The 27,608-nt window shown below is 42.9% G+C and overlaps 1 protein-coding gene across 7 annotated transcripts in view; it reads right to left on the reverse strand.

Annotated features, from left to right (window-relative positions):
- Positions 1-27,608, reverse strand: part of BEGAIN (brain enriched guanylate kinase associated) — a 252,169-nt gene that overhangs the window by 9,446 nt on the left and 215,115 nt on the right. For all 7 annotated transcript variants that reach the window (XM_072986673.2, XM_072986672.2, XM_078383787.1 and 4 more), the window contains one exon: positions 1,875-1,982. In XM_072986673.2, the coding sequence (XP_072842774.1) occupies positions 1,875-1,982 (108 nt within the window). The remainder of the gene's footprint in view (positions 1-1,874; positions 1,983-27,608) is intronic.

Genomic DNA, 27,608 nt, shown 5'->3' on the forward strand with positions numbered 1-27,608 from the left:
TTTGTGTTGGAACAACAACAGCGACAACAACAACAACAACAACAACAATAACAACAAAAACAGAGAAGAAAAGTCAAATCTGATACAATCCCACACAGAAATCCAAAAATGCACTGGCCAAAATTACGTAGTGGCACCCTGTCTAAATTGAAAGAAATAATTGCTTTTCAAGCATGTGATGCTCCTTTAATTTGTATTTAGACACAACCGTCGCAGGTTTCGGCAATATAGTAATTACACTTGCAACCAGTTAAGATGCAGAAAAGTTGATTCAACCTTTGTATTGTGTGTGACACTGAGCATGGAGAAAAGTCTAAAGAGTTGTCTGTGGATTTGAGAGAAAAATTGTGGAAAAACATTGACAATCTCAATGCTACAAGTCCATCTCCAGATATTTTAATGTTCTCGTCTCCACTCTGTGCAATATGATCAAGAGGTTTACAGCCCATGGCACTGTAGCTAACTTCTCTGGACATGGACGGAAGAGGAAAATTACTGAAAAATTATAATGAATGGTGGGTACAGAACCCAGATTAACTTCCCAACAAATTCAAGCCGATCTGCAGGGTACAATAGTGTCGGCTCGTACTATCCGTCACCATCTGAATGAAAAGCGACCCTATGGTAGGAGACCCAGGAGGACACTATTGTTGACACAAAGGCAAGCAAGACTGGAGTATGCCAAAACTTATGTGACAAAACCACAGTTCTTCTGGAAGAACATACTGTGGACAGATGAGACAAAAGTAGAGTTTTTTTGGTAAAGGACATCATGGCACTGTTTACAGAGAAACAAATGAGGTATTCGAAGAAAAGAACACAGTCCCTACAGTCAAACATGGTGGAGGTTCAAAGATGTTTTGGGGTTGCTTTGCTGCTTCTGGCACTGGATGTCGTGGCTGAGTGAATGGTATCATAAAATCTGATAACTACCAAAGAATTTTGGGGTGCAACGTAGTGTCTTTCTGACACTGGCCACTCATGGAAGACCCATGCCCTCCACCAGAGGTGATGGGTCTTCCAGCAAGACAATGACCCGAGGCATATTTCAAAAAAGCACTCAGAAATGGTTACAAACAAAGCACTGGAGAATTCTGAAATGGCCAGCAATGAGTCCAGATCTGAATCTCATAGAACACCTGTGGAGAGCTCTCAAAACAGCAGTTGGGAGAAGGCATCCTTCAAATCTGAAGACCCTGGAGCAGTTTGCAAAAGAAGTGTGGTCCAAAATTCTAGTAGAGAGGTATAAGAAACACATTCATGGTTACAGGAAGTGATTGATTTCAGTTATTTTTTCCAAAGGGGATGCTACCAAATACTAAGTTAAGGGTGCCAATAATTTTGGCCAGTGCATTTTTGGGTTTCTGCTTGGGATTGTATCAGATCTGACTTTTCTTCTCTGTTTTTTATGTTGTTCCAACACAAACCAAAGAAATGAACATGTGAGTACCAAAACATTTGCAACTGCAATAATTTTCTGAGAGAAGGGTTCCATTTTCTGACAGAATTGCAAGGGTGCCAATATTTTTGGCCATGACTGTAGGATTGCAGCCTTATTTCAGCTTTGCTGCTTCCAATTCAATCATAATTCCAACAACACTGTGGAAGGAACATGTAATAAGCATACAGTAGATACAACAGCAACCGTTTTATGTTGATAATACATTCTTTCAGCTGTGCAAGAAATATGGGAAGGTGTAAATCCCTATATTCTTACAGAACTGTAGGAAAATAATGTGAGAAGTAGAATAATTAAAGATAAGTAATGAATAAAACGGACCAGCACACATCCTGGACTGTTTCTAATGCAACAATTCATATCACTTTTACTTTGATACATGATCATGACAAATAGCCACTTTCAGAGTACTTACATTATCTTCTGACAATTTATCAATTGTCACCTTGGCTTCTATCAAATGGTTATTCAGGGCTATTATTTCGTGGCTTAAAGCTCTTTTTTCTTCTTCATAATGTTGACCCTGTGTACAAAAAAAAATTTCAATGAATGATTTTCTCCTTTAGAAAAAACAAACAAACTGCTGAATGTTGCTCCCTAAGGTAAAGAGAAAAATGGGTGAAATGCCACTTCTTCCCTTCTTAATATTTCTTTTCCTCTTGAATGTCCACCTTCTTGCTACACAGCAGATAATACAGAATGGAAAGTCACAGTTCAAAAATACAAAACCTTGGCTTCAGACATTATGTTGGTTCAATCTGATTCCAATATCAAAGATGTGAAATTAGTCTATAGTACAGGTACAGAACCTTCAGGTACAGCACATAAATGACAAGCTGAACTCAGGCCTTTCATCTGAAAAGTAGTGTTATATTTCTATTGACAGTTTAACTACTGTGAAGGAAGGATGAGTGATTTCAAAGCTGCTAAGACTCCTTCATTCATCTTCTCACTGTTCTTAATCTCCTGCCACCTTGTGTATCCTCATACAGCCACCCTCACTAATCTATTCTCCTGGAAAAGGTGGAACAGGGAGAGACTATTTCAGGCTTAAAACAGGTCCACACTCACATAACCTTGCTCCTTGGAAATTTCAGGTAGCATGACTGGCTATTTTCAGCCTTTTTTGCTACTGATGATGGGGCAGTCTATGAAGACCCTGAGCTGCCCCTTGGCCAATGGGTGCACAATTCACATCTTATTTATTTATTTATTTATTTATTTAATTTATATGCCGCCCACTCTACCCAAAGGTCTCTGGGCGGCTTACAACAATTAAAATTCAATGGAATAAAATAAAATGATTAAAATACAATTAAAATACAATTAAAATTGCCATCATTAAGACCCACAGTTAATGTTATTTCAATTAAAAGCCTTCTGGAACAGGAATGTTTTGACCTGGCGCCGAAATATCATCAGTGTCGGCGCCAGGCGAATTTCAGTTGGGAGGGCGTTCCATAGTCTGGGGGCAGCTGCCGAGAAGGCCCTTTGTCTACAAGCCATCCCTCTTACCTCCTTGAGGGATGGCTCTTTCAAAAGGGCCCCCTGGCTAGATCTTAACAGCCGGGTAGGCTCATATGGAAGGAGGCGGTCCTTCAAGTATCCAGGGCCCAAGCCATTTAGGGCTTTATATGTCAAAACAAGCACTTTGAATTGGGCCCGGACAGCAACTGGTAACCAGTGTAAATTGTACAGAATCGGCTTGATGTGCTCTCTGGCGGCCCCACCACTCACCAGCCGCGCAGCTCGATTCTGAACCAGTTGCAGTCGCCGGACCGTCTTCAAAGGCAGCCCCACGTAGAGCGCATTGCAATAATCAATACGAGATGTTACCAGTGCATGTGTAACTGTCATGAGACTCCGCTCGTCCAGGTAGGGCCGTAGCTGGTATAATTTCCGCAGCTGAAGGAAGGCACCCCTGGCCACCGAGTCCACCTGAGCTTCCAAAGTTAGACTGGGGTCCAGGAGCACCCCCAGGCTGCGGACCCTGTCCCTTAGGGGGAGTGTAACCCCATTCAGGACAGGGAAGTGGCCCTCCAACCTGTCCGGCGAAGCACCCACTAACAGCACTTCCGTCTTGTCTGGATTGAGTTTCAATTTATTAACCCTCATCCAGTCCATTATCAGGTCCAGACACGAGTTCAGCACAGAAACCGCCTCACCTGGATTGGTGGAAAACGAGAGGTAGAGCTGAGTGTCGTCAGCATATTGCTGACTCTTCAGCCCAAACCTCCTGATGACCTCTCCCAGCGGTTTCATGTAGATGTTAAACAGCATGGGGGACAGTATCGAGCCCTGAGGAACCCCATGACATAAATGCCATGGGGCAGAGCAACTGTCCCCCAGCACCACCCTCTGGATACGGTCAGCTAGGAAGGAGCGGAACCACCGTAAAACAGTGCCCCCAACTCCTAACCCAGCCAGCCTATCCAGAAGGACACCATGGTCGATGGTGTCGAAAGCCGCTGAGAGGTCCAGGAGTATCAACAGGGTCACACTCCCCCTGTCTCTCTCCCGGCAAAGGTCATCATACAGGGCGACCAAGGCTGTCTCTGTACCAAAACTCCTCTTGTTATAGAGGAGCTCCTAATTATATCTCTATAACCTGAACAAAAAGGAAGCATCACATGAGTGTTAGCACACGAAATTAATAGTGGAGTCTTCATTCCAAACATGCCCCCTGACCCGCTGACTCAAAGCATCTTGGGTACATCATCCAGAAACATCTCACATTTCTGTATTAAAGGCATCAAGAATTCTGAAGTGGAATATCAGTTTTTGAAACAGTGGTGCCTCGCTTAATGATTGCCCTGCATTATGACGAATCCACTTTACGACGATCTTATTGCAATTGCAATTGCAATCACAAAACGATGGTCTAAATGGGGGAATTTCGCTTTGCGATGATCGGTTCCCTGCTTCGGGAACCGATTCTTCGCAAAACAAGCCGCCTAGAGTGGTCCGCGGGCCAGATAGGCGGGATATAAATCAAATAAATAAATAAATAAATAAATAAATAAATAAATAAATAAATAAATAAATAAATAAATGTTTTTCTAACAGCTGATTGGTGGTTTCAAAATGGCCACCGGGTAATTAAAATGACTCCCCGCTGTGTTTAGGGATGGATTCCTCACTATACAGGCAGCAAAAATGGCTGCCTTATGGTGGATCTTCACTGGACGGTGAGTTTTTACCCCATTGGAATGCATTGAACGGGTTTCAATGCGTTTCAATGGGGTTTTTATTTTCGCTTTACGATGTTTTCGCTTTACGGTGATTTTCCTGGAACGGATTATTGTTGTTAAGCGAGGCACCACTGCATATGCCTTCTAGAAAAGCTCTAAAACCTGAACTAGGTAGTTGTAGGAGCAAAAAAGTCTTTATCACGCTGTACCATCTCAAACTGTACTTGATGGAACTGGAGGCGTGGACAGAAATGTGGAAAGCTGTCTGTATACAAAGCAGATGTTCTATCACAGCTACAGTCTTTTTTTTTTTTTTTTTGGATGTTCCTTCTCTTTGAATACATATTCCAGGATAGGCTTCTTCCTGACCTGGCTGGATATCAGAAAGGAAAGGAATTGCTGAAGATGTCAGGAGGATCTCTAGACCTCAAACTAATGTGATCCAGCAAACCACTGACACCATGCATTAACTGGGGCCTGATTGGGAATTTGATGTATGATACAATTTTTGGTTTGGTGACCTTCTCTTATCAGCAGATAACATAAAGAGAAGGCCATCAACCAAATGTCCATTGTTTAAAGTTCTCGTTGGAATAACTGCTTTCTAAATCAAGCATTGTCTTTATCCAACATTATTGCTTTTTTTTTTTTATGAAGTGCAAGAATTCTTACGAAAATAGTCTAGCTTTCTTTAGCCAGTGTTTTGCCAAGCATGGAAAGCCCACAAAGACAGCATTGTTATCATGTGTTTGGGTGGGTTAGACTTTCAGCATCCTCACTTGCAAGACAACAGATGGCTTGTTTACTAAAAATATGCTAAATCTGCACAACAGAAGGAACATCTGAAAGTTTTCTAAGATCAGAAATACCTGTGCCTTGTTGCATCCTCTCCTCCCTGCACCATAGCATTTTCTAAAAATGTTCAACAGGGGTGGAGGAAAACTAAATGCAGCAAGAGGTGCATACAAAATTCAGCTAAGGCTCAGTTCCTACTCTTGGTTATATCTGGAGTTACACAGAAAAAAGAAAGCTATTTGGAGAATCTCTGTTGTGATTTTCTTTTGTAGGCGTCACAGTTATAGTGGTTCTGTCATTTCTGTCATCAGCCCCATCTTTCTCCTTTCTTAGAAGCAAAAAGAAGTTATGTTTTATTATTGCAAGCCCACCAGGCAACTGTGTTACTGGAGAGAGAATCAATATTGCAAAGAAATATATATATATAATTTTTTTTTTGGATGTTCCGTCTCTTTGAATATATATACACATAAAATTTTGCTCACTTGGCCATACCATTTTGTTTCACCTTAGAAATTTTATAGAGAAAGGCTGAAGTCTGCATTGCACATTCTATTCATTATTAGTTCATTTCAAAGTCTCTAACCATTTCTTCCTGGGATTGACAACCTGGTTATTTGTCCCCTTCCCTTTCTTTTGCTCTCTACCGTTCTCCAAATAAATTCGTCTTAATGTTCTCGTTCCTTTAAAAAATCATTTATAGATTGACTTGCAGGGTAACACTCTCTTGGGACGGCTTCCATCCAACCAGTACTAAACAATGCATCAACAATCAATAAAATCACAATTGAAAGCCAAAGCATTATAACATGAGAAAAACACTGGTTAAAATGTTATATCACACAAAAAGATGGATTTGAAAGCCAAATAAAAAAAGTTCATACATTTTCCCCATACAGATTGAGTGATTCAAATATAGAGCTACTTCTTGAAAAATCCTCTGTCTCTCATGGCTGCCCTTTGATGAGAGCCCTGAAACCATATTTAGGTTTGTTTATTGATTGATTGATTGATTGTATTTATAGATTGCCCATCTAGTGAGAAGTCACACTTCTCCAGGCAGTTTACAAAAGTCAAACACATACTCACAACATCAAACCCAAAATTATACATAACAATGACAATAACAAAACCAAACATAAGTGCAATGTAACATAACACAAACACACCCAATAGTGACAGTTACTGTATATCAAATAAAGCTACACAAGGTCAGGAAATCTCTCACACGAGGTGGATGTTCCTGAATGCCTCTTTGACTAGCTCCATTTTTAATCGGCTTCCTGAAGGATAGAAGGGAGGGAGGCTGGCATACATCAAGAGGCAGTGAGTTCAACAATGTTACAGGCACCACTGAGAAGGCCCCGTTCCTGGTGCTTGTTTTCCAGGCCTCTCTCACAGTAACCCCCTGCAACAATGAAGCCTGAGATGATTGAGTGGTCCAGGTAGAAAATCTTAGGGAGAGATGCTCCAATAAGTGGCAGGTCAGGGCCTTAGAAGTTAAAATTAACATTTATATTTGGCATGAAAGCAGACACGGAACCAGTGCAGTGGTTGCCAGAATCAGGGAGGTATGGTTGCATCCAGAAGCTCCTGAGATCAACCGGTCAGCCACATTTTGCACCTGCTGCAACTTTCATAAAGTGGTCAAAAGTAGGTCCACATAGAGAGCGCTGCAGTAATTGATCTTCAAGATTACCAACGAATCCAACAGTTGTATCCAATGGTGTGATACCACTGCTGCAAAGTTTCTACTGCTTGCAGAAAGAATGTTTCATCCCTGCGCAAATGTCAAATTTTCATTCCTTCCATCAGTGCTTGGCAATATTCCTTTTTTTCTATTGCCGCTCCCAAAATCCCCCAGCCAGCATGGGAGTTATAGTCTCCCAAATCGTAACATTTCCAAGCTCTGCTGCCTGTGCAAGAAACTGTGCAAGCTGTTCTATCAAAGTTTTGCACAGAACATCCCAGTTCCTCAAAGCATTCTATTTGCTGTTCTACCATATATTACAACTTTACTAGGCTCAGTGGTGTTGGTGATACTTGTTCCACTTGTTCCGCGAACACAAGTGCTTGTGGAGTATCCACAACTCTTGCCATTTTTTGGGGGGAGGGGACATTAACATTGGATACAGCCAACAGTGCCATGATAAACCTAGAAGTGGTGGTGCTCATCATGGCAGTCCGTACAGGCATCCCTCCTCCAAGACGAGAGTCCAAAGATCTAGGTGACTGGCTCAGTCTGTATCAACAAAGGAGTACTAGGTCTCTTTTTCAACAGTTTATAGATCTTAATTGCCCATTCAAGATCAAACCAATCTCAAATAAGTTGTATTACAAGAGAGTCATCTAGTAAAATTACACCGTTCCTGGGTAAATCCATTTCTTCCCCAGCTACTGTGAGGATTGTCCGGAAAGTTAGAGGGAAGAAGGAAGATGGGCACTCAAGTCGTGAGACTTGCTGTGACGTTGGACTTAAGCTGCACCAGTGACTCAAATCAGACCCAACTTGGGGTTTCCTCCCCCATTGACTCAGACTTGGCTCACAACTCAGAACTCACCCACCCCCTTGGGGGAAAAAAACATTATTTTTAATAGGGACTCAGACTTGGGACTTGGGACCAAAGACTTGGACTCAGACTCAAAGACTTGGCAACATCCCTGAAGATTGAAGGTAGTGGCTGATGATGTCACTGTTTCTGCCAAAGAGGAAGTCCAGTCTCTGTGAGTTCCACTACAACTCTGGATGGAGCTATCTCACTGGTTCATATTCCAGCTGAGGTGCAAGCTTTTGCCAGGCAAAGTGAAGATCTGAGCTATTTTGTCTCCCAGTCACTTGAGAGTATGGCAACTCACAGTGTTTTGCTTTAGAGACATATGGGAAAACACATGGGAAATCATGAGGGCTACGGCACCAAATTTCCACCACTGTAGTGCATCAAGACACAAGCTATAGCCACTCTCATCCATGTTTCCACAAAATATGTTTACACTTTGGAGTAAAACATTGACAGGTCATACTGGATGTGTCATCTGGGAGCTGTAGTCCAAAAAGCTTACGTTTCTGATTTCTGTTACCAGGTATATTAATCATATATTTTGCAGAGCGGCCTAAACATAACCACAGAACCAATACAGGTTTCTTTGGCTGCGACTCCATACTGAATTGTGAAATGCTCAATTAATTTCATTGAGAGGAAATTGCATTAAAGAGGTCGGGGATGAGGAAATTATTTCGTCATCCCACAAGAAGAACAATTCCTTATTGTTGGAATACATATCATAAATGGAAACCCATTCTTTTTTCCAAGGCAAGAGAAAACTGTGAGCCAATTTTGACTTGAATGTCTTCAAATGCAGGGGAGGGCAAAGTTCCCCCCTTTTTCTACTCTCATGTGGTAAGTATATTATTTTTGCAGTCTCTTTTCTTATCAGAAAAACACTCTCCATCTGCTTAGATTCCTGGTCAGGTATATTAAGGTTTTATTGAAACAGACATGGTGAGCATGCATTGATGGGACAACTTAGCCTATTATTCTTGGCTACAGCATGAGAAGACTTCAACTCCCATGTAAGGAAGAGTACCAGCTTTCTAAGCTTTTTGCTCTTGTGTAGAACCTACACATGAGAAGGAACTTCTCTCTTCTTCACGTTCAGCATTGCAATCTGGAAGAAAGCAATAATGGAAGGGATGGGACGTGGCGGTTTGCTCTAAGTCAAATGTGCTCACAGCCTGATTGAATTAGGCCTGAGTAGGGCTAATCACACTACTGTATCTCCTTAGGCTGCCATCCTATAACCACTTACCCGCAAGACATCAAAGGGAGTTAATTTTGAGTATATCTGTAGAGGATTTACATTAGAGGAAAAACAGCATTTAGGGATCAAGGAGAAGGTACACAAGAACACAGGAGCTGCGCAGAAACTCCACAGAGATCCTCTTTTGACAAAGAGCGGAAACAGACAAAATTGACAGCTTTGCTATCAGAAGCAGAGCTGCCTTACACAGTAAATGACATGTAATTTATCCTCCCACATTGTTTTGCAGCTTCACAAGTTGCCTATTAGCATGCTTTTGTCCAATGATTGGTCATGGAGGAGAAATAACAGGCCTGTTTTTCAGTAAAAATATAAAAAATTGCCACATCCAAAAAAACCCAAAAAACTCAAAAAGCCAGGAGTGAAGATAAGAACTTCAAATAAGTTCCAAATCCCTCCCCCTCCTTTAGCACCTGAAATCCCCCATTTTTCTGACAACACGTACAATCCTCACCATGCCCCCCCCCCCAGTCCAGGGGACAGAAAATGGCTCTCCCTAGACCTGCTACAGCAGCCCACTTTTCAGCTGGCATCTACTTCAGCCTCCTGGACATCTTCCATGTGTCAAAATAAGGCAGCTTCCCACTGCAGTACTGTTGCGTTGTCAGATACTAATGCCAAAATAGGTGCTCCCTTTATAGACCACTAAAAAATATCACCATACAATTCATGAGCTTTTGTGGATTAAAACAACATTTCATCAGGCTAGTACCAGGGTGAAGAACTTAAAAGTCCAAAGATTCACGACATGATGGATTTTGCCAGGCCCTTTGCTCTTGGAAGTAAAATCCCAAAAGTCCGTGGCAAGCCGGAAATTGCCAGGTGAGTCTGTTTTAGATGCTGGTCCAGAGACTGGTTGCTGTTTAATGGTTACAGCTTAGGCAGTTGCAGATTGAGTGTAACAACCCAGTTCTCCAAACGAAAGAAGCACAAGATACTGACAGCAACAGGAGCTATTTATCCCGGAGGCTTTGAGCAAGGTTAATTGTCTGGATGCAAGGAGCACAGAGCAAGGAGAAGAGGGAGAATATTAACATTAAAATGGTGATTGCTCCCACTAAGCAGTTGTGGGTGGTTTTTAAACACATCCTGGCCTACTATTTGCTTGGTTCCCCAGTGAAAGGCAACACAGGCTGCCTGATTGAATTTGCTGTGTGCCATTAAGCTGAAGAGGGACAATTATTGTGATGGCAGGGCACGTTGCTCCCCTCCCTTCTAAGCAAACACGCCACATGAGGGTCAAGAATGGCAAGGCATTTGCTTGGCTTGAGAGTTCTACCAGGCAAGGAGCCCCTGCCGTATTTGAACTAGCGATGCAGTTCCTAGGGGAGAAAGCCAAAGAAGAGATATGTAACTGGCAAGTTATTAGCAAAGTCGCTGAGAACATTCCCACCCCTTTTGGTCTAGAAAGAAATCGGTGCCAGCAGCAGGTCAGGTCCGGCAGAGAAGATCAGAGGACCCAAATGAACAACTTCTTCCCAGCGTTGCCCTGGATATTAATCTGAAATGAACTGGATGCTAGAGTGTGGAATATGCATAGCAGGCATAAAGTAGAGACTGTGGCTATTTAGCTGTCCTATATTACAATATGGAATGTGTTTTAAGGGCTTGTTTTTAGAGCAGGAAAGGATGGACAGGCGGCCTTTCAAGAGCCTGGAATCTTCTTCATTCCCCACCCACCTTATTCTGGCACCTGCTATCCATCAGCCGGGGCCACATTAAAAAAAGTGGTTTCCAAAAAGGAAGGAAAGGTTAAGGAACAAAGCTTTTGTGAGTTTACTGCAGCCCTGAGATGCCTTCGCAGTTCTAGAACTGAAGTCTCCGTTCCTTTCAAATTAGCAACTTTTAGTTGCCTAATTTGGTGGTGGTGGGTTTGTTGCTGTAGTTCCTTGTATTGTCCAGAGATCTATTAGTAGATCCTGTTTAACAACAACAACAACAACAACAACAACAACAACAACAACAATGATAATAATGTGTCAGAAAATGACAAAGTCAAGATATTGTGAACTTCCAGATCCGAACGGATAGATATCTTGAACATAACACACCAGACATAGTGTGGAAATGTCTGGATCATTGACATTGCAATCCCATGGGATGCCAGAGTTAAAAATAAAGAACTGGAAAAACTAAGAAAGTATAGAGACCTGGCAATCAAAACATCTCACTTGTGGATGAAACACACTTCAGTGGTCCCCATAGTCATTCCGGCTTTGGGAACAATATCAAGAAATTTCACACAGTACTATAAGCAGTTGCAGATCTCAGAAATCGCACCATCAGAGCTACAAAAAATGGCAATATTAGGAACAGCATATATACTGCACCGATATTTAACATATACGTAGCTTTTTGGTTAAAACTTGTATCTGTTATACAATATCAGTCAATGTTTTTATAATTTTGATTGACTATGCCTGGTGTTTTTGAAGGAGGAGGAGTAGTAGTGTGGGTATCAAGTCAATTCTCATTTACAGTGACCCTTTTCAGAGTTTTCTAGCTAGAGAGTACTCAGAAGTGGTTTACCATTTTCTTCTTGGGGCATCCTGGGACTGTACAACTTGCCCAAGATCACACAGATGGCTCTTTTGGGATGCACAGTGTGGAACTGAGCGCTAAGCCTCTGGCTCTGCAGACAGATACATAACTCACTGAGCTAGCCAGCCAGCTTTTAGATCCTTTTATACCTCCCACTAGTTCTTGTGACTGGGATAATCTGTTCATTTGTATATTTGTTACATTTATATCCTACCTTTCTTTCAAAGAAGTGGTATATATGGTGCTCCTCCTCCTAAGGTTTAACTTGACAATGACCCTGTGAGGTGGGTCAAGTCTGAGACAGTTTTATGAGCTTAAAGTTTATGGATTTTTTTTTTTACTCCCCTCCAGCAATCTGTGGTGTGGGATTAGAATCCAGACTTCCTGATTTCTAGCCCACTAATACTCATGCTGTACTGGCTCTCATTGAATTGCAATTAGACAGGACTCTCAAACTGAGTCATGGTCTGAATTAAGGTGGGTTGCACCACTAGCACCCTGGCATTGACTTTACATAAAAGTAGAAAGATTGAGTCCGATAAAAGCTGAAATAGGACAATGAAGGTAGCTTTAAACTACATACTTGCAATAGCCCAGATGCTGCCATTTTGCTCATGAGCATCACTTGCTATGGTTTTGACAGCCATTTGCTGATGTACCTTTTCCTGCAGTAGAGAATTGGCAACTTGAACTTAATTCACCAGTTCTCTTTCTGTGCTTTTAATAGCAACCTGACAGTCAAGATATATATACAGTATTTTTGCAAGAGCTTCCAGTAGAAGGTTCCCTTTTTGAACCTTCATGTGCGAAGCACTGTCTGCAAGCAAAACAGGTAGTGATTTCTTGTTGTGGAGCTTGCATCAACAAAGGTGGACTAGATGATCTTTAGGATACCTCCTGTATTTGCAGCTGTATGCTTTTTATGAACAGTGGTTGGCAACACACAACATATGCGTTGCATGTGGGTTCCCCAAACATTACCGCAGGCTCCTGAGCCTCTGATCAGTTTTTCTAAAATGCATTTTTCTTTTCTATTAAATCAAGGCCCCATCATTTAGGAGATAGGTGTACTTCTGGAAGCTTCTGGGGAGTACAATTATATTCTTTAAAAAAAGTGAACAACCCCGAATGTCTTGTTTTATTACAAAACATGACTGTATGAAATCAGATGCTCCCTCCCACTTCCTTATTTTTTCCTATCAGATTTTGTCCAGGTGTGGTGGCAGAAGAGTTTGTGTGTGTTTCACCTGCAGTAGGATGTCTGGGTTCACAACGTTCTATGCCTCCACAAATCTATCGGGCAGCCCTTTAGAAGTACGGAGGCATCATGCTTCAACCATAGTGCATCTGGCATCCAACTGCTTCCTGCACCTGGAGACGTTTATTGTAGAGGCAGAAAAGGTGCAGGAAGGGGCACCCCAAATAATCAAGGTACAAATTTCTTAGAAGACCTTATGGTGCAGTGGTTAAACTGTAGTATTAGAGTCAAAACTCTGCCACAGTCAGTGTTCAATCCCAGCGGATTCTGGCCGCCAACTCAAGGTTTGTTCAGCCTTCCATCTTTCCAAGGTTGGTAAAATGAGCACCAAGCTTGCTGGGGAGTGGATGTGTAGCCTGCATAATTAAATCGTAAACCTCTCAGAGAGTGCTTTAAGCACTGGGGGGGGGGGCAGTATATAAGCGCTACTCTTTGCTTTACTGTTTGGGGACAATTAGAAAAATAGTGAATAAGGGGAGAGTATACAGGTGCATATAATCATACATGTTAGAGCAAATGTGGGACAGAAATGGTCTGATCCCAGCAAGGCTATTCTCATGTTCAATTAATGGTGTATACTCAGGATTATAAGGGATATAAGCTAACATTCTATTCTTTTATTAACACATTTAACATTCCTGGCAGTCAAAACCTGTGCATTTTTGCTTGACTAGTAGTCCCACTAAAATAAATGGCACAGTTGCATGATAACCTATGGGTAAAAGGAATCCTACTGAGATACAAGAATGCAGCCTGATCCAACATTTAAACTGAGGAATTGTGAGATTCCCTCATGCATGTTAGAGGGAATTACACTGCAAGATCAAACATCATTAAAACAGCTTGCAAGTCAACACAGTCAAAAATCAGGAGAGTCCTATGAGTTCCCTTTCCATTCTATTGTAGTCTGTCTGATTATAGCAGCTAAAATAGCCTCTTTCATGAAGAGAGGCTATTTTTATGTTTTTAATTCTATAGAAGGAGCACTGTTTCCAGTTTGACAAAATGATGGAGAGCATTAGATGTGCCTTTTTGCTTATTACAACAAAATTGCCAGCTTTTAGCAATCTCAGCTTTAATGGCAATGGGTTAACAGAAAGCTGACGGCTCAGAGGGAGATTAGAACAGCAATGTAAAAATAGACGTGTATAATAGAGGTTGCTTTGGGTGGGGGTGTTTTCACAAAGCAAGAGTGTTGATCCACTGTTTTAAGGATCATCTCTGAGCTTAAACCTTCTATTATTCCTTTTCTCACAGCAGATGCCCTTTATTTTTTTTATAAAAAAGACAAGAGTCATGTGGTCTTTGTATACAATCTGAAGGCAAGAGTGGATGATACTTTTATTACACCACTAAAAAAAAAAATCACAAACACAAGCTAGCTGCCGACAGAAGCCTTCATCAAGCCTTCATCCCACAGAAGCCTTCATCAATCTGGGTGTTACAGAACAGGGGGTGATGCAGAGAAAACATAAAACTTTCCAAAAACCAAGGCCAAATGAGTGAACCAGCTTCCTTTGTTCAAAGCAAGTTTCAAAATGGGAGATGTGGGGTTCAGATTCTACTTCTGGTGATGTGATGTGGATTGGAATGTCGGTCCCAACCCAATTAGACAAAGGATTGCTGGTCATTGCTGGTTATTGTCCCACCCCTGAGGTCTCATATCAAAACACATGGTTTCTTTTCAGCTGGGAACAGAGCATACAGAAGTGCTGTATCAGACATGTTGGGACATAACTTAGTTTACACACTTGGCAAACCAACAACAGCAAAATTAAAAGTATTATCAAATGGCTAGAGGAAAATGTTGTCCTCAATTTGCAGTCTGGCTTGAATGACTTAGAATTGCAGAGGGACTCTATAGATCAACAAGTCCAGCCCCTGTCAAAGAGGCACAGTGGGGAACCGAAATCCCAACCTCTGGGTCTGTACCCCAGTGCCTAAATCACTGAGCTATCCAGGAATTAAATGTCCATGTTTGATTGTAGATGGTTTCTTGGTCTCTGAATTGACCCTGAAGTCCCTATTTTGGAACTTGCTTTAAACATTACCCTTTAGCGACTGATTTCCTATTGGAGAAGACTGACCTGGATCACTCCAGCCAAACTTCCACTGTTGGTACAGTTTTTAGAGAGAAATGGACTGGACAGTTTGCCTGGACAGAACAACCTTCAGCAGCCAATATAGGCATGATCCAGTAAGGCAAAGATGGAAATCATTGAGCATATGGGTCACGTGAGGTCCCAAGAGGTCCTCAGTGAGGTCATGTGAGGTCCTCAGCCTTCCAGACTCTCCCAGGTATAGGCCTGCCCTACACCTCTGGAAACATTTTGCAAAACTGGAAGTGTCCTTTCAGCCTTGATGGGTGCTGCTTTTTTAAAAGAAAAAAATATGGTATGTGTGTTGGTGTGGCCCTTGATGTCACCGCATGTTTTTAAACCTAAGGTTCCCACACTCTAGAGCAGTGGTCCCCAACCTTGGGCCTCCAGATGTTCTTGGGCTAGAACTCCCAGAAGCCTTCACCACCACCTCTGCTGGCCAGGATTTCTGGGAGTTGAAGTCCAAGAACATCTGGAGGCCCGAGGTTGGGGACCACTGCTCTAGAAAACTTGCAATCTCTACTGTCAGCTGCACCACAAAAGAAGAACACATTAGAGCAGTGTGGTTCCCAATCTTGGATCACCCAGGTGTTCTTGGACTGCAGTTCCCAGAAACTCAGGCTAGCACAGCTGGTGGCGAAGGCTTCTGGGAACTGCAGTCCAAGAATACCTGCGTTGGTTGTTGTAGGTTTTTCGGGCTCTTTGGCCGTGTTCTGAAGGTTGTTCTTCCTAACGTTTCACCAGTCTCTGTGGCCGGCATCTTCAGAGGACAGCACTTTGTGAGCCCGAAAAACCTACAACAACCATTAGATCCCGGCCGTGAAAGCCTTCGCGAATACAATACCTGAGTTACTCATGGTTGGGAACCACTGAATTAGAGCAATACATCTTCCTAGTTTATAGACGACAGTTGTCCTAACAACAAGAGTGATGGGACTGTAGATCTACCATGGACTGATGCACTGCTGTAGCCCTTGCAGGAAGACTTCCTGTTTGGCCTGCACCACATCGTTCGAGTTTATTCTGCTTTGCGAAAGCAGGAGGTGGTACACGGTGCCGCACATGAATGGCGCAAGAATCTTGGTCTACATTACTTCTTAAAGCTCTTTCTCCTGTGTGGACATCACTGTGCTAGACGTGCCAATGCCCTGGCTAAGTATAGGGCAGCTTCCTGCGCTCTTAATCACAACAGGAATATCACCCAGACATTAAAAGATGACAGGCCTTTCAAGATAAGCTTCTTATTATTTCCTGAGACTGAAAACCTGTCATTGCGTATGCCCAGTTTTGCAAAAGGCAGAAGTTCAAAGAGCAGCTGAAGATTCTAATCTCCGCTTGTCTTTGCACAGCTCTGATCTCCATTGATTGGCAGACACAAGCCACTTGTATTTTTATACCTATTAGCACAACAATGGATACTCTTTGAATATTACCATGTTTCTCGGATCCCTGGTTAAGATTTAAGACAATGTGCATATTACTTTATGTTCTGAATTAATATTATTTTTTATACATTTGACAGCCCTGATGCTCCTTTTATAAATCAGAATCAATGACAACATTATTTCTTTCAGCTAACCACTTCGAGAATCCTTTTGCTAGTATGAATTCTGGAAATCGTAGTTTCAAAAAGTCGGTTCCTAAATTCTGTGAAAAACCACATGGAATTATTAGACCAGAAACACTCTGAAGGCTGTTTGAAATAGATCATTTCATGACATGTGGCAAGATAAATATATATAGGCAAGTCACAATTGTTAGAAATTGTAAGAAATGGCTTCTTACAATTGTAAGAAATGGTTTCCCCGCCTCTGGAACAATCTGCCTCCGGAGATTTGCACAGCCCCCCTTGCTGGGTGTTTTCAAAAACCAATTAAAAACATGGATGTTTAGGCAGGCCGTCCCTCCAGTTAATCTCTGACTCTCTCCCTTTCTCTTCTTCTTTTATGGTTTATTTTTCATTTTTTTCCATCTTGAAGAATTGCTATTTAGTGTAACAATTCCTTTTTAGATTTATTGTCGTGTTATGTCTTGTAAGCCGCCTAGAGTGGTCGCAATGACCAGATAGGCGGGATAGAATACACAAATAAATAAATAAATTAAAAATTGCATTAAAAACACAAGAAATAATAGATTAAAATGATTAAACTGTAATAATAATTAAAATGCATTGAATTATTATAAACTTTTAAAACTTTAAAAACAACTTACTCAACTAAAAAATAAAATTCAGGGACTCGGTTATGATTATGAAAAGCTTGCCTGAAGAGGTGTGTCTTCAACTGCTGGTGGATGCATACATGGATATTTTGGTGTCGGATGTAGAACTCTGTTATTTGCACTTTCTTCTACATTCTTATCATCCCATATAGTAAGAAATTTGTGAGATCTGCTGATAAATGGTGAGTTATAAATACTTTAAAAAGCAGATCAAATTCTCTTCCATCTCCAGTGGCCAAATCTCAAGTTATTTCCATCGGAAATATGAATAAATGTACACGTCTTGTATAGAGATAAAGTAATTGCTTTTAGGGACAAAAAAGAAATGATCTGGATTTGCATCTCCCAAATAGCCATGTTGCACTACCACCACCCAAGAGGTTGTGACAGAAAGAAAAATGTCTTGCCTCTGAAAATCTTATATGTCTAAATCATTATCATCATCATTTTGTAACTACATGATGTGCATACTTGAAAAATATGCCCAACACACTTTAGTCAATAGAAAAAAAGTATACAAATGTATACAAAATCTTTAAATTGGGGGGGGGGCTCAAAAATATTCATGAGCTTCCATGCAGGAAATATAGTTTCTTGCAATATGGAACTAGGATGGGTGACGAGTTTTTAAAAGGAATTCTGAGAAACATAGTGAAAATGGATCTCTACTCCCAAAATTTGAAAGATCAACTGTAACTGCAGAAAATATGCAAGCTTCTGAGCTCTACAGAACTTGTAATCCAATCAAGTGATAAAAAATTGGAGAGGTTGGGGCAAAGGCATAGAAATTTGAACACTTGGACAACGATGGTATGAAGCCATGGTGAACTATGATCAAAGTCCCAGGTTGGAAAATGGAGCTTGATGAGTCAGAGAGTCATGGAGGTGTCGCATACTCTCTGGAAGAGCCAGCTGGGAAGAAGACAAGGTGAATAAAAGAGAGAGCTTCTTTGCAAAGATGATGATGATGTGCCATCAAGTCAATTCTGATTTATGGCAACCTTTCCCAGGATTTTCCAGGTAGAGAATACTCAGAAGTGGTTTACCATTCCCTTCTTCTCAGGGCGCCCTGGGATTGTGCCGCGTGCCGAAGGCATCCTTCTGAGCTGCACAGTTGGGGAATCAACTTCCCAATCTCTGCAACCAGATACCCCCACCACTGATTTATAGCAACAGACATTTGCTTTTACTGTGGGCACAACTCACAGGTTTCTTTGTAGGCTTTCCCCTCTTGTCTGAGTTTATTTCACTCCTATGGGTCAACACAATCATCCTTTCTTTGAAAATGAGACTGCTTGTGTGTGGAAGGAGTTGCATTGAGGCAATGTTGCTAATAACTCACAAAGAATCATTACAAATCCCCTGATCAAGCCCTGGGTAGCCATGGCTGCCTTTTCAGATCTACAGACACATGCTTTGTCAAACCCAGCCTGAGCAAATCACTTCCAACACCCCGAGATGTAGGACTGAGTCAATCTCTGCTCCAGGTGTCTGATTATCAAAACCAGCTGCACTGATTGACCATTCATTTATCACCATTGTCTCACAGCCCACACCTACTCCAGGAAGAGAGCCATTTCCACATTCTGTATAACGGATCAGCATGAGTCACAAAAATACTCGCCAGAGCACTCTCCCACAATAGTCCCTTCACCATGTAGTAATAATATGCACATCGTTCTTTTAAATATTCCCACTGAGTCACTTTCTCGGCAAAAAGAACAACAAACAAGGAATGCAATAATGAAGGCCAATCCTACCTCTTTCTTTCCCAGTCAGATGCTGGGAAAAATGGATAAAAAAACTCACCTCAGTGGAAGTTCTTCACTCTAATACTCCATTTAGATAGCCCTGGGTTAATCAGTTCAGAAGCAAAACAGGGCCAGCAAAAGATAAGCTAAATTATTATGAAGCTAAATGGTTCCCATATAGAGATGGGCATGAACTGCTGGTCTGATGGTTCATAATGGTTTGTCCCTCAGACATAAGTGTTCCATGGGCATGCTGGCTTCCCTTCCCCACCTCCTCCAGTGGGCATCGAAGGAGGTGAGGCAAGGAAGCCCGGGACCCTGTCTCCGAGTGGGTGCCTGTTAGAGGAGGTAGTAGAGGGAAGATGGGGCACCCACGGAAAGCCTGTTTGCCCAAAGAATGAACTATCACGAACTGGCAGCCAATGGCTTGTGCCCATTTCTAGGCTCATATACTCAGGAGGCTTTTTCGGTATGTGAGAGTCCATATGGGTCTAAATTGAAATCGATTATTTATTATGAAAAAAACCCTGAAACTGTGTCCTATCAGGTCATTTTTACTTATGTTATCGTTTCCCAAGGTTATCTATGTATGCAGTACTAAGAAATATTCTCTACGTTTCTCTCACTGGTGGTACTTTGAATCGTTGCAGCTTACACAAGGCTGTATAGGTAGCAATCAGCCGCACAGCCCCTTGGTGGCCTTGGTTGACCCTGGCCCCTGTCCTTTTTGAAAAGGTAGAATGTTCAACTAATGTGTGGATGTTAAGGCGCGGAAAATTGAATATATAGAGTGTTAAAATAATTCAAGGGGGAGTGTAGAAAAAGCAGTTTTGGAAAATGAGGTTTGAACAGCAGTTTAATAAAAATCACTGCAAAACAATAAATGATAGCTGTAAGCAAAGGAGAGAATTGAAATTATGTCACAAGATTGAAGGAGAGTGGGACTTGTAGTCAGAGATTAAAGGAGAGTGGGAATTGTAGTCAAGGAAGAGGATAGAAAATGGAGTCTTTAAAAATGAAAAGAAGACATGGGTGTGACAAACCCAGACCTACTGGGATCTATCACACAGTTACTAAGCTGCCACCAACCATTCCCTATAATAAGTCACACAGACCAGGGATGGATTTTTAAACAACAAAAAGAATAAAGTTTATTTTAAATACACACAGGGAAAAATAAGCAATCAGGTGAATAAAATAAAGTAACGTGGCTTATTTTCACACACACCAGCATACAGTTTGGTTCACCTAGAACCTTTAACTTAAAGCACAGACCCTGAACCCATCAGTTCTGGCTAACCAACAGACCCCTGAACCTTTCAGGTTGGTACTCTGACACACAGTAGTACCCTGTCAGACACACAGACTCCCACAACAGCTTCTTCTTCCCCAGCTGCTGCTTCGTCCCTCCCAGTGTCTCACAGTCTGTCTCAGCATCATCTCTTCACCACACAGGCATCACATATTTATACAGTACAGCCCCTCCTCCTGATGTCCCGCCTTCCACTCCCCATAGGATGGAACTTTCCCTCCAAACCCATGACAGACAGGTAACATCAGTGCTGTTATGTAACACCTCCCCTCTTTAAAAGTTGTTTTGTAGGGGGAAAGCTAAAAGTGCTTTTCACCAAAAAACAACCTGCATAAAATACACAACAACAGTAATACATACCAAATAATACTTACATCCAAAGTTAACCATAGCAAATAGGCATTTCAAACATTTACCATATGCATTACATCAATTTTACCTTTATTAATACAAACCAATTTAAAACCAGGTACATTTTAACTTTTTGTCTTCATTATATACATATAGTCCATGTTCTTTCGCCGTCTTCAGTCTTCAGGTCTTCTTGATAAGGCGTCAGCAACACAGTTCACTGACCCTCTGACCACCTTCACTTCAAAGTCATAGTCCTGTAAGTTCAAAGCCCACCTCATAAGTTTGCTATTGTGGGTTTTCATCGTCTTTAACCATTGCAATGGTGAATGGTCAGTGCACAGAATAAAATGTCTTCCCCAGATGTAAGGCTTGGCCTTCTGGATCGCGTAGACTATGGCCAAACACTCCTTCTCCACGGTTGCCAAATGTCTCTCACCTTTTTGAAGTTTCCTACTCAGGTAGGACACCGGATGTTGGTCACCATTCTCATCCTCCTGGCACAGAACCGCTCCTACCCCGCTGTTAGACGCGTCGGTGTAGATGATAAACTCCCGGTCGAAGTCTGGAGCACGCAGGACAGGATAGTTGATTAACGCCTCCTTCAACCTCTGGAACGCCGCCTCACAGTCGCTGGTCCACGGGATGCGGTCATCAGCCTTCTTCCTCGTCAGATCGGTCAGCGGAGCCGCAATCTCGCTAAACCTCGGGATGAACTTTCTGTAGTAGCCCACCAACCCAAGAAATGATTTGACTTTTCTCTTGGTGGTGGGTCTAGGCCAATCTCGAACAGCTTCTATTTTGGCCTCCAGGGGTTTTATCATTCCTCCCCCTACCATGTGACCTAAGTATTTTATTTCTGGGCTACCCAGCTGACACTTGCTGGCCTTTACTGTTAGCCCTGCTGCACTTAACCTCTGCAGCACTAACTCCAGGTGTATCAGGTGATCTTCCCAGGTATTACTGAAGATCCCTATGTCATCAATGTAGGCCACTGTAAAGTCACTGAGCCCTGCCAAGGTCTGGTCCATCAGCCTTTGGAATGTGGCTGGTGCATTTCTGAGACCAAAGCTCAGGACTCGAAACTCATAGAGACCAAAAGGGCTGCAAAAGGCAGTTTTTTCTTGATCCCTGGGATCAATTCTTAATTGCCAATATCCCTTTACCAGGTCCAATGATGAGATGAACCGACAACCCCCTATGGTTTCAATCAGGTTGTCTAGCCTGGGCATTGGGTAGGCATCAGGAGTGGTTACACGGTTTAACTTCCTGTAATCAACACAAAACCTAATGCTCCCATCAGGCTTGTCCACAAGGACTATTGGAGAGGACCAAGGGCTAGAAGAGGGGACGATTATGTTCTCCCTCAGCATCTCGTCCAGCTCCTTCCGCACCTTGTCCCTATAGGGTCCCGTTACTCGGTATGGGGATACTGCCTGCGGGGGTGCATCCCCTGTGTGGATCCGATGCATCACTCCCTTCACTATCCCCGGCTTGTTGGAAAACACCTGTTGATATTTGCTAAGCAGCATTTTTAGTTCTTGCTGCTGGTCTTGGGTGAGTGCAGGACTGATCTTTACCTCCTCTGGGTTGTATTTTACTTCCCCTCTACCCTCCCAGAAGGGTAATTCAGCTTCCTCACTCTCAGCTGCTTTTATAGCAAATAGAACCCTCTGTTCCCCTCTGTAGTAGGGTTTTAGGGCATTCACATGAACCACCCTCCTTGCTTGGTTCTCTTCCTGCTCTATAAGGTAGTTCAGGTCTGACATCTTGGAAATGACCCTATATGGTCCTGCCCATTTGAGCTGCAGTTTATTCTCTCTGCAGGGCCTAAGCCAAAGCACTTCCTCCCCTGGGTCAAAGTGCCTCTCTCTAGCTTTGTGGTCATACCATGTTTTCTGTCTGACCTTCTGAGCTTGCAGGTTTTCTGCTGCCAGCTCTAGATTTCTCCTTAGGTCATTCATCAAGGTGTCTATGTATGTCACAACGTCTTGTGGGTCATCCTGGGTGATCTGCTCCCAATTTTGTTTGATCAAATCAAGGGGCCCTTTCACCCCTAAGTGTGCAGCAAACATGTCAGAGTGCCCCCTTTGTAAGATCATGGGGCGATACTTTTCAGGTACCACCAGCTGACTTCTGATCCCCTCTCCCCCTTTCGAGATATTCCTCAGGGTTTCTCTATATAAAATCCCCTTTTTCTCCAGAAATCTCACTGGGGTTTCAGGTGTTAGCTGGGCGTCAGTCACCTGTTCAAAACACTTTTGGAGAGTGGCGTCTGCCTTTTGCTCCTGTCCAAATCTGCTGTCTGTGGTTAAGGTTTCCACCACAGCTTCTGAACTCCCCTCTGCTTCCGCCTCTGGCTCATCATTACCCCCCTGAACTGTCCCCGTGGTGGCTTGTGAGCGTGTAATCACTAGCACCCTTTTCACATGTTCAGCCAGGTCATTTCCCACGAGCACGGCTGCTGGCAGAGTAGATGAAATCGCTATCCGCCAATCTCCCCTCCAGCCTTGAAAGTTGACAGGTACCTCTGCTACTGGCAGAGAGATTACCTGCCCCTCAATACCTGCTACCTTTATGCTCTCATTTGGGATTATAAACTCCCGGGGAATGATATCGGGATGGCACAGGGTTACCTGGGAACAAGTGTCCCGCAGCCCCCTATACTGACGGTCAAGTATTCCTACGTCCACCCCGGCTGTCTCAAACAACTGAGAATCTGTTTTTATCAGCAAGCAGCGCTTTACCTCCACAAGAGGACCATTTTCCTCAGCCTGCTCAGCATAGGTAGCTGTTCCAGACTGAGTAGCCATGGCAACAGGCTCCCTCTGTGACACTGAGCCTTGCTCTTGCTGGACACAGAACACAGCTTTTGGCTTGGTCCCACTAGAATTCTGAGGCACCATTCCTTTTAGCTGCTTCAATTTCTCACACTCTGAGATCAGATGACCCTTTCCCTGACAGAAATAGCATTTTCTGGTGTATTTTGATTCTCTCTCCTCTTGTTTGGGTTTTCCCTCCAAATTCTGAGGGCTTGGTTTCATGCCTGAGGGCTTCCCTTCACCATGGGCCCCTCCCCCTTGCTGGCTTTTCCCTGGTCCCTGAGAGTACTTGCTGTAGGTTTCTTTGGGTTTACCTACAGATTTCCCCTCACCCAAGGGCTTTCTTATTTGGGAGATAAAATCCGCGATCTCTGCGGCTGCTGCCACAGATTTCGGTTTCCTTTCCCTCACCTGGAATTTCAATTCCCCATGCAGGACTGAATAGAACTGTTCCAGGGCTATCAAGTCTTTAAGCTGTTCATAGGTCTCTGTTCCCTCCTGCGACAGCCATTTCTCAAGCAGCCTCACCAATTGGGCCCCCACTTGGGTAAAAGTCTGTTCTGGCTTCTTGGTGAGGGACCTGAACCTTTGTCTCAGCTGCTCTGCATTTATCCCATGTCTTGCAAACACCAGTTTTTTAAACTCTGCGAAATCTTTCATCCGTTCCTCAGGCATCTCGGCATAAACCTCAGCCAGGCTACCACTGATTAAAGACCGCATGATGGTCATCTTCTCAGTTTCCCTCACTGAGAAGTCCACAAACGCTCTTTCCACTAAGGAAAAGAACACCTCGGGACAATCTCCCTTGTGGTACACAGGGAATTTCTTCAGGTCAGCCTTAGACAGTTGGCCCCCCTCAGAATCCCTATTATTATTATTGTTCTGGTTCATCAGTTCCAATCTCTTTAATTCAAACGCCATTCTCTCTTTCTCTAATTCAAATTGCCGCTGTTTCTCTCTTTCCCTTTCCTCCATTTCCCTCACCCTCAGTTCATGCTGTTGGGCTATGAGTATTTTTCTGAGTTCTGGGTCTTGCTCTCCTGTGCTGTCACCTTGCACTGAGCCAAATTCATCCTCAGAACCTTGGTCAATCTGGGGGTCTTTCACTTCACTCATGTCTGCTATCTTGCTTCGAGTCAAGGGCATAATCCCCCCTCAGAACAGGCGGCTTTAAAAAGTCAAGCCTCAAAATAAAACGACCACTTTTTTCCTTCTTGCCTCAGAACCAGCTCTCCCTAGAGATTGCTGCTGTTCTTCAGCACTACTTGCAACAGTATCGAGTCAGAGCCTACCCCCCTCTGCTGGGCCTCTCAGCTGGCAAGCTAGCTCGCTGTTGCTACGCAGTTTTGCCTCAGCGTTTTCCCGCCAAAATCAGGCTGCCTCAGAGCACCTTAATCTAAGTCTCCCCAGTTGGCACGTTCTTCTACTAGTGCACCTCCCCGTGAGGTACACCTAGAAGATTACCTACGCGCCTCAGACTGTCCCTGACTGGACCCCCCTTGCTCTGGGCACACCTGCCAAGGCTTTGCTGGACCACTGGACAACTGGACCAGTCGTATCCCACACGCTGGACACCAATCAATGTGACAAACCCAGACCTACTGGGATCTATCACACAGTTACTAAGCTGCCACCAACCATTCCCTATAATAAGTCACACAGACCAGGGATGGATTTTTAAACAACAAAAAGAATAAAGTTTATTTTAAATACACACAGGGAAAAATAAGCAATCAGGTGAATAAAATAAAGTAACGTGGCTTATTTTCACACACACCAGCATACAGTTTGGTTCACCTAGAACCTTTAACTTAAAGCACAGACCCTGAACCCATCAGTTCTGGCTAACCAACAGACCCCTGAACCTTTCAGGTTGGTACTCTGACACACAGTAGTACCCTGTCAGACACACAGACTCCCACAACAGCTTCTTCTTCCCCAGCTGCTGCTTCGTCCCTCCCAGTGTCTCACAGTCTGTCTCAGCATCATCTCTTCACCACACAGGCATCACATATTTATACAGTACAGCCCCTCCTCCTGATGTCCCGCCTTCCACTCCCCATAGGATGGAACTTTCCCTCCAAACCCATGACAGACAGGTAACATCAGTGCTGTTATGTAACAATGGGAATGTCAGAAAGGCAGAGTGGTTGTTTTTCTTAATTTACAGCCAGCCTGGTACAGCGTGAATCCTGACAAGCATACAAGGAGCACGAAGACCCAACTAATTATTTTCTAATTGGAATGGAGATAATCCACCTGCATCTTCATGAGAATTGTGGGCGGAACGGACAGTTACGCCTCTTTGAGTTGATTGGTTTATGGTCCAGAAGAAGGAGGTCTGGAGAATATAGAGAATGGACGATGGGTTATGTGGGAGAGATTCTGTTTGATTCAGTTCATGATGATGGAGAGAGAGAACTTGGTGGTTTGAGTATGTAGCTTGAAGGAAAGAGAATGTAAGTAAGAGGTAAAAAAGGAGGTGGGGCTAGCCCACCTTAGCCCACTTTAGTGTTTGTTAATTTTAATGGGAATTAGTTGCTGTATTTAACTGTGGTAATCTTTTGAACATGTTCTTTATACGCTTGAGCAAAAACAAACTGTTTCTATAAAAATTAATTATAAAAATTAAGGTAACTCACTATACCCTAATGGATTCAGACTTTGTCCTTATGGGATTACCAGATACATCTCAGCATCATCAGGCCACAACTATAGGAACTTCTGTGTATAATGTTTGCTCATTTTGCCTTACTGCTTTGCCATCTGCGTTTTCCCCCACTTGAAGCCTCAGGATACTTGCAGCCAGTTTTTGACATCTCTTCCTTGTACTAATTCTGCTTGGCTTTCAGGAAAGTATTTACAGATCTGATCAAAGCTAATTAGCAAGACATTCTCTTTCTTTGTAGCATAACAGCTATTTGTTTTAAAGAGGTTTTTCTGTTTCGCAGCAGCCAAAGCCTGGGGGCAAAGCTGAAGCCTGCAGAGACAGCACTAAGGATGCTAAAATATAGACACAGACCATACATTTGGCAGGGTCAGCAGAGAAAATAAATTGTTGAGCTGCACAGTTTGATCTACCCCGGAGCATTTTGTCTATTAGAGGGAATTTATTTCCAGACAAGAGAGAAATTGGATAAGGTGAAAGAAGGCCATCTTTTTAATGTGAACTCTACTCTTCAAATACAAATAATATTCTTACAGAAATATAATGGACCAGGACCCGCTAGAGATTCTGGGCTTTAAGGTCAGGTGTATAGTAGGTAAACCTGGAAATGCAGGTTCCATCATGACAGTCCTCTTAGCCAGCCCCCCATCCACCCAAGGAGGCTCCAAAAATTCTAGGAACTGGATCGGTCCAGCTAACAAATAAGCAACAGGTCTTTTGTAAAGCAAATGGCTCTTTATTACCCATTTAAGACAAAACCACTCTCGAATATTTTGCAATAGAACAGGCACAGCTTGTAACAATATAGTCCCCCTGTCAGGGTTACGGTGAAGCTCATAGGGAACAGGAAAGGCCAGGGTGAATGGATGATGTCATAATCTTTGCAACTCAGAAAGTCCCAAGGTGTCAACCCCTTGAGCCCTGGCTCCACTACACCATTGCTGTAGTCCAATAAGTAAAATCTTCAAATCCTGAATGCATCAAATCAGCAGTGGTATCGGTTTGATTTTAAAGCTAATTGAAAGCTCCACCATTCCCTGCTGCCTGACACCATCATCACCAAGTCAGCAGTAACCCCCAGCAGCAATGGCAGCATGTCGGTGTGCACTCCAAACCGAACAGCTACACTGTAGAGAAATGCAACTTGGTGAAGGGGAGTGACCCAGAAAGGTTCTACCATAAAAATTCAATGAAAAGTTGTTATTGGAAACCACGATCACGGCAGCTCACCATTTGCCATAACGGAAGCAGTTTGTGAGATAGCCCCCGCCCCTTCCTCTCACGTGCAGATAAAGTAAGCCAGTTGCACACTTAGGGTGTGC

This window comes from Pogona vitticeps, chromosome 1, assembly GCF_051106095.1.
Source record: "Pogona vitticeps strain Pit_001003342236 chromosome 1, PviZW2.1, whole genome shotgun sequence".
NCBI lineage: Eukaryota > Metazoa > Chordata > Lepidosauria > Squamata > Agamidae > Pogona > Pogona vitticeps.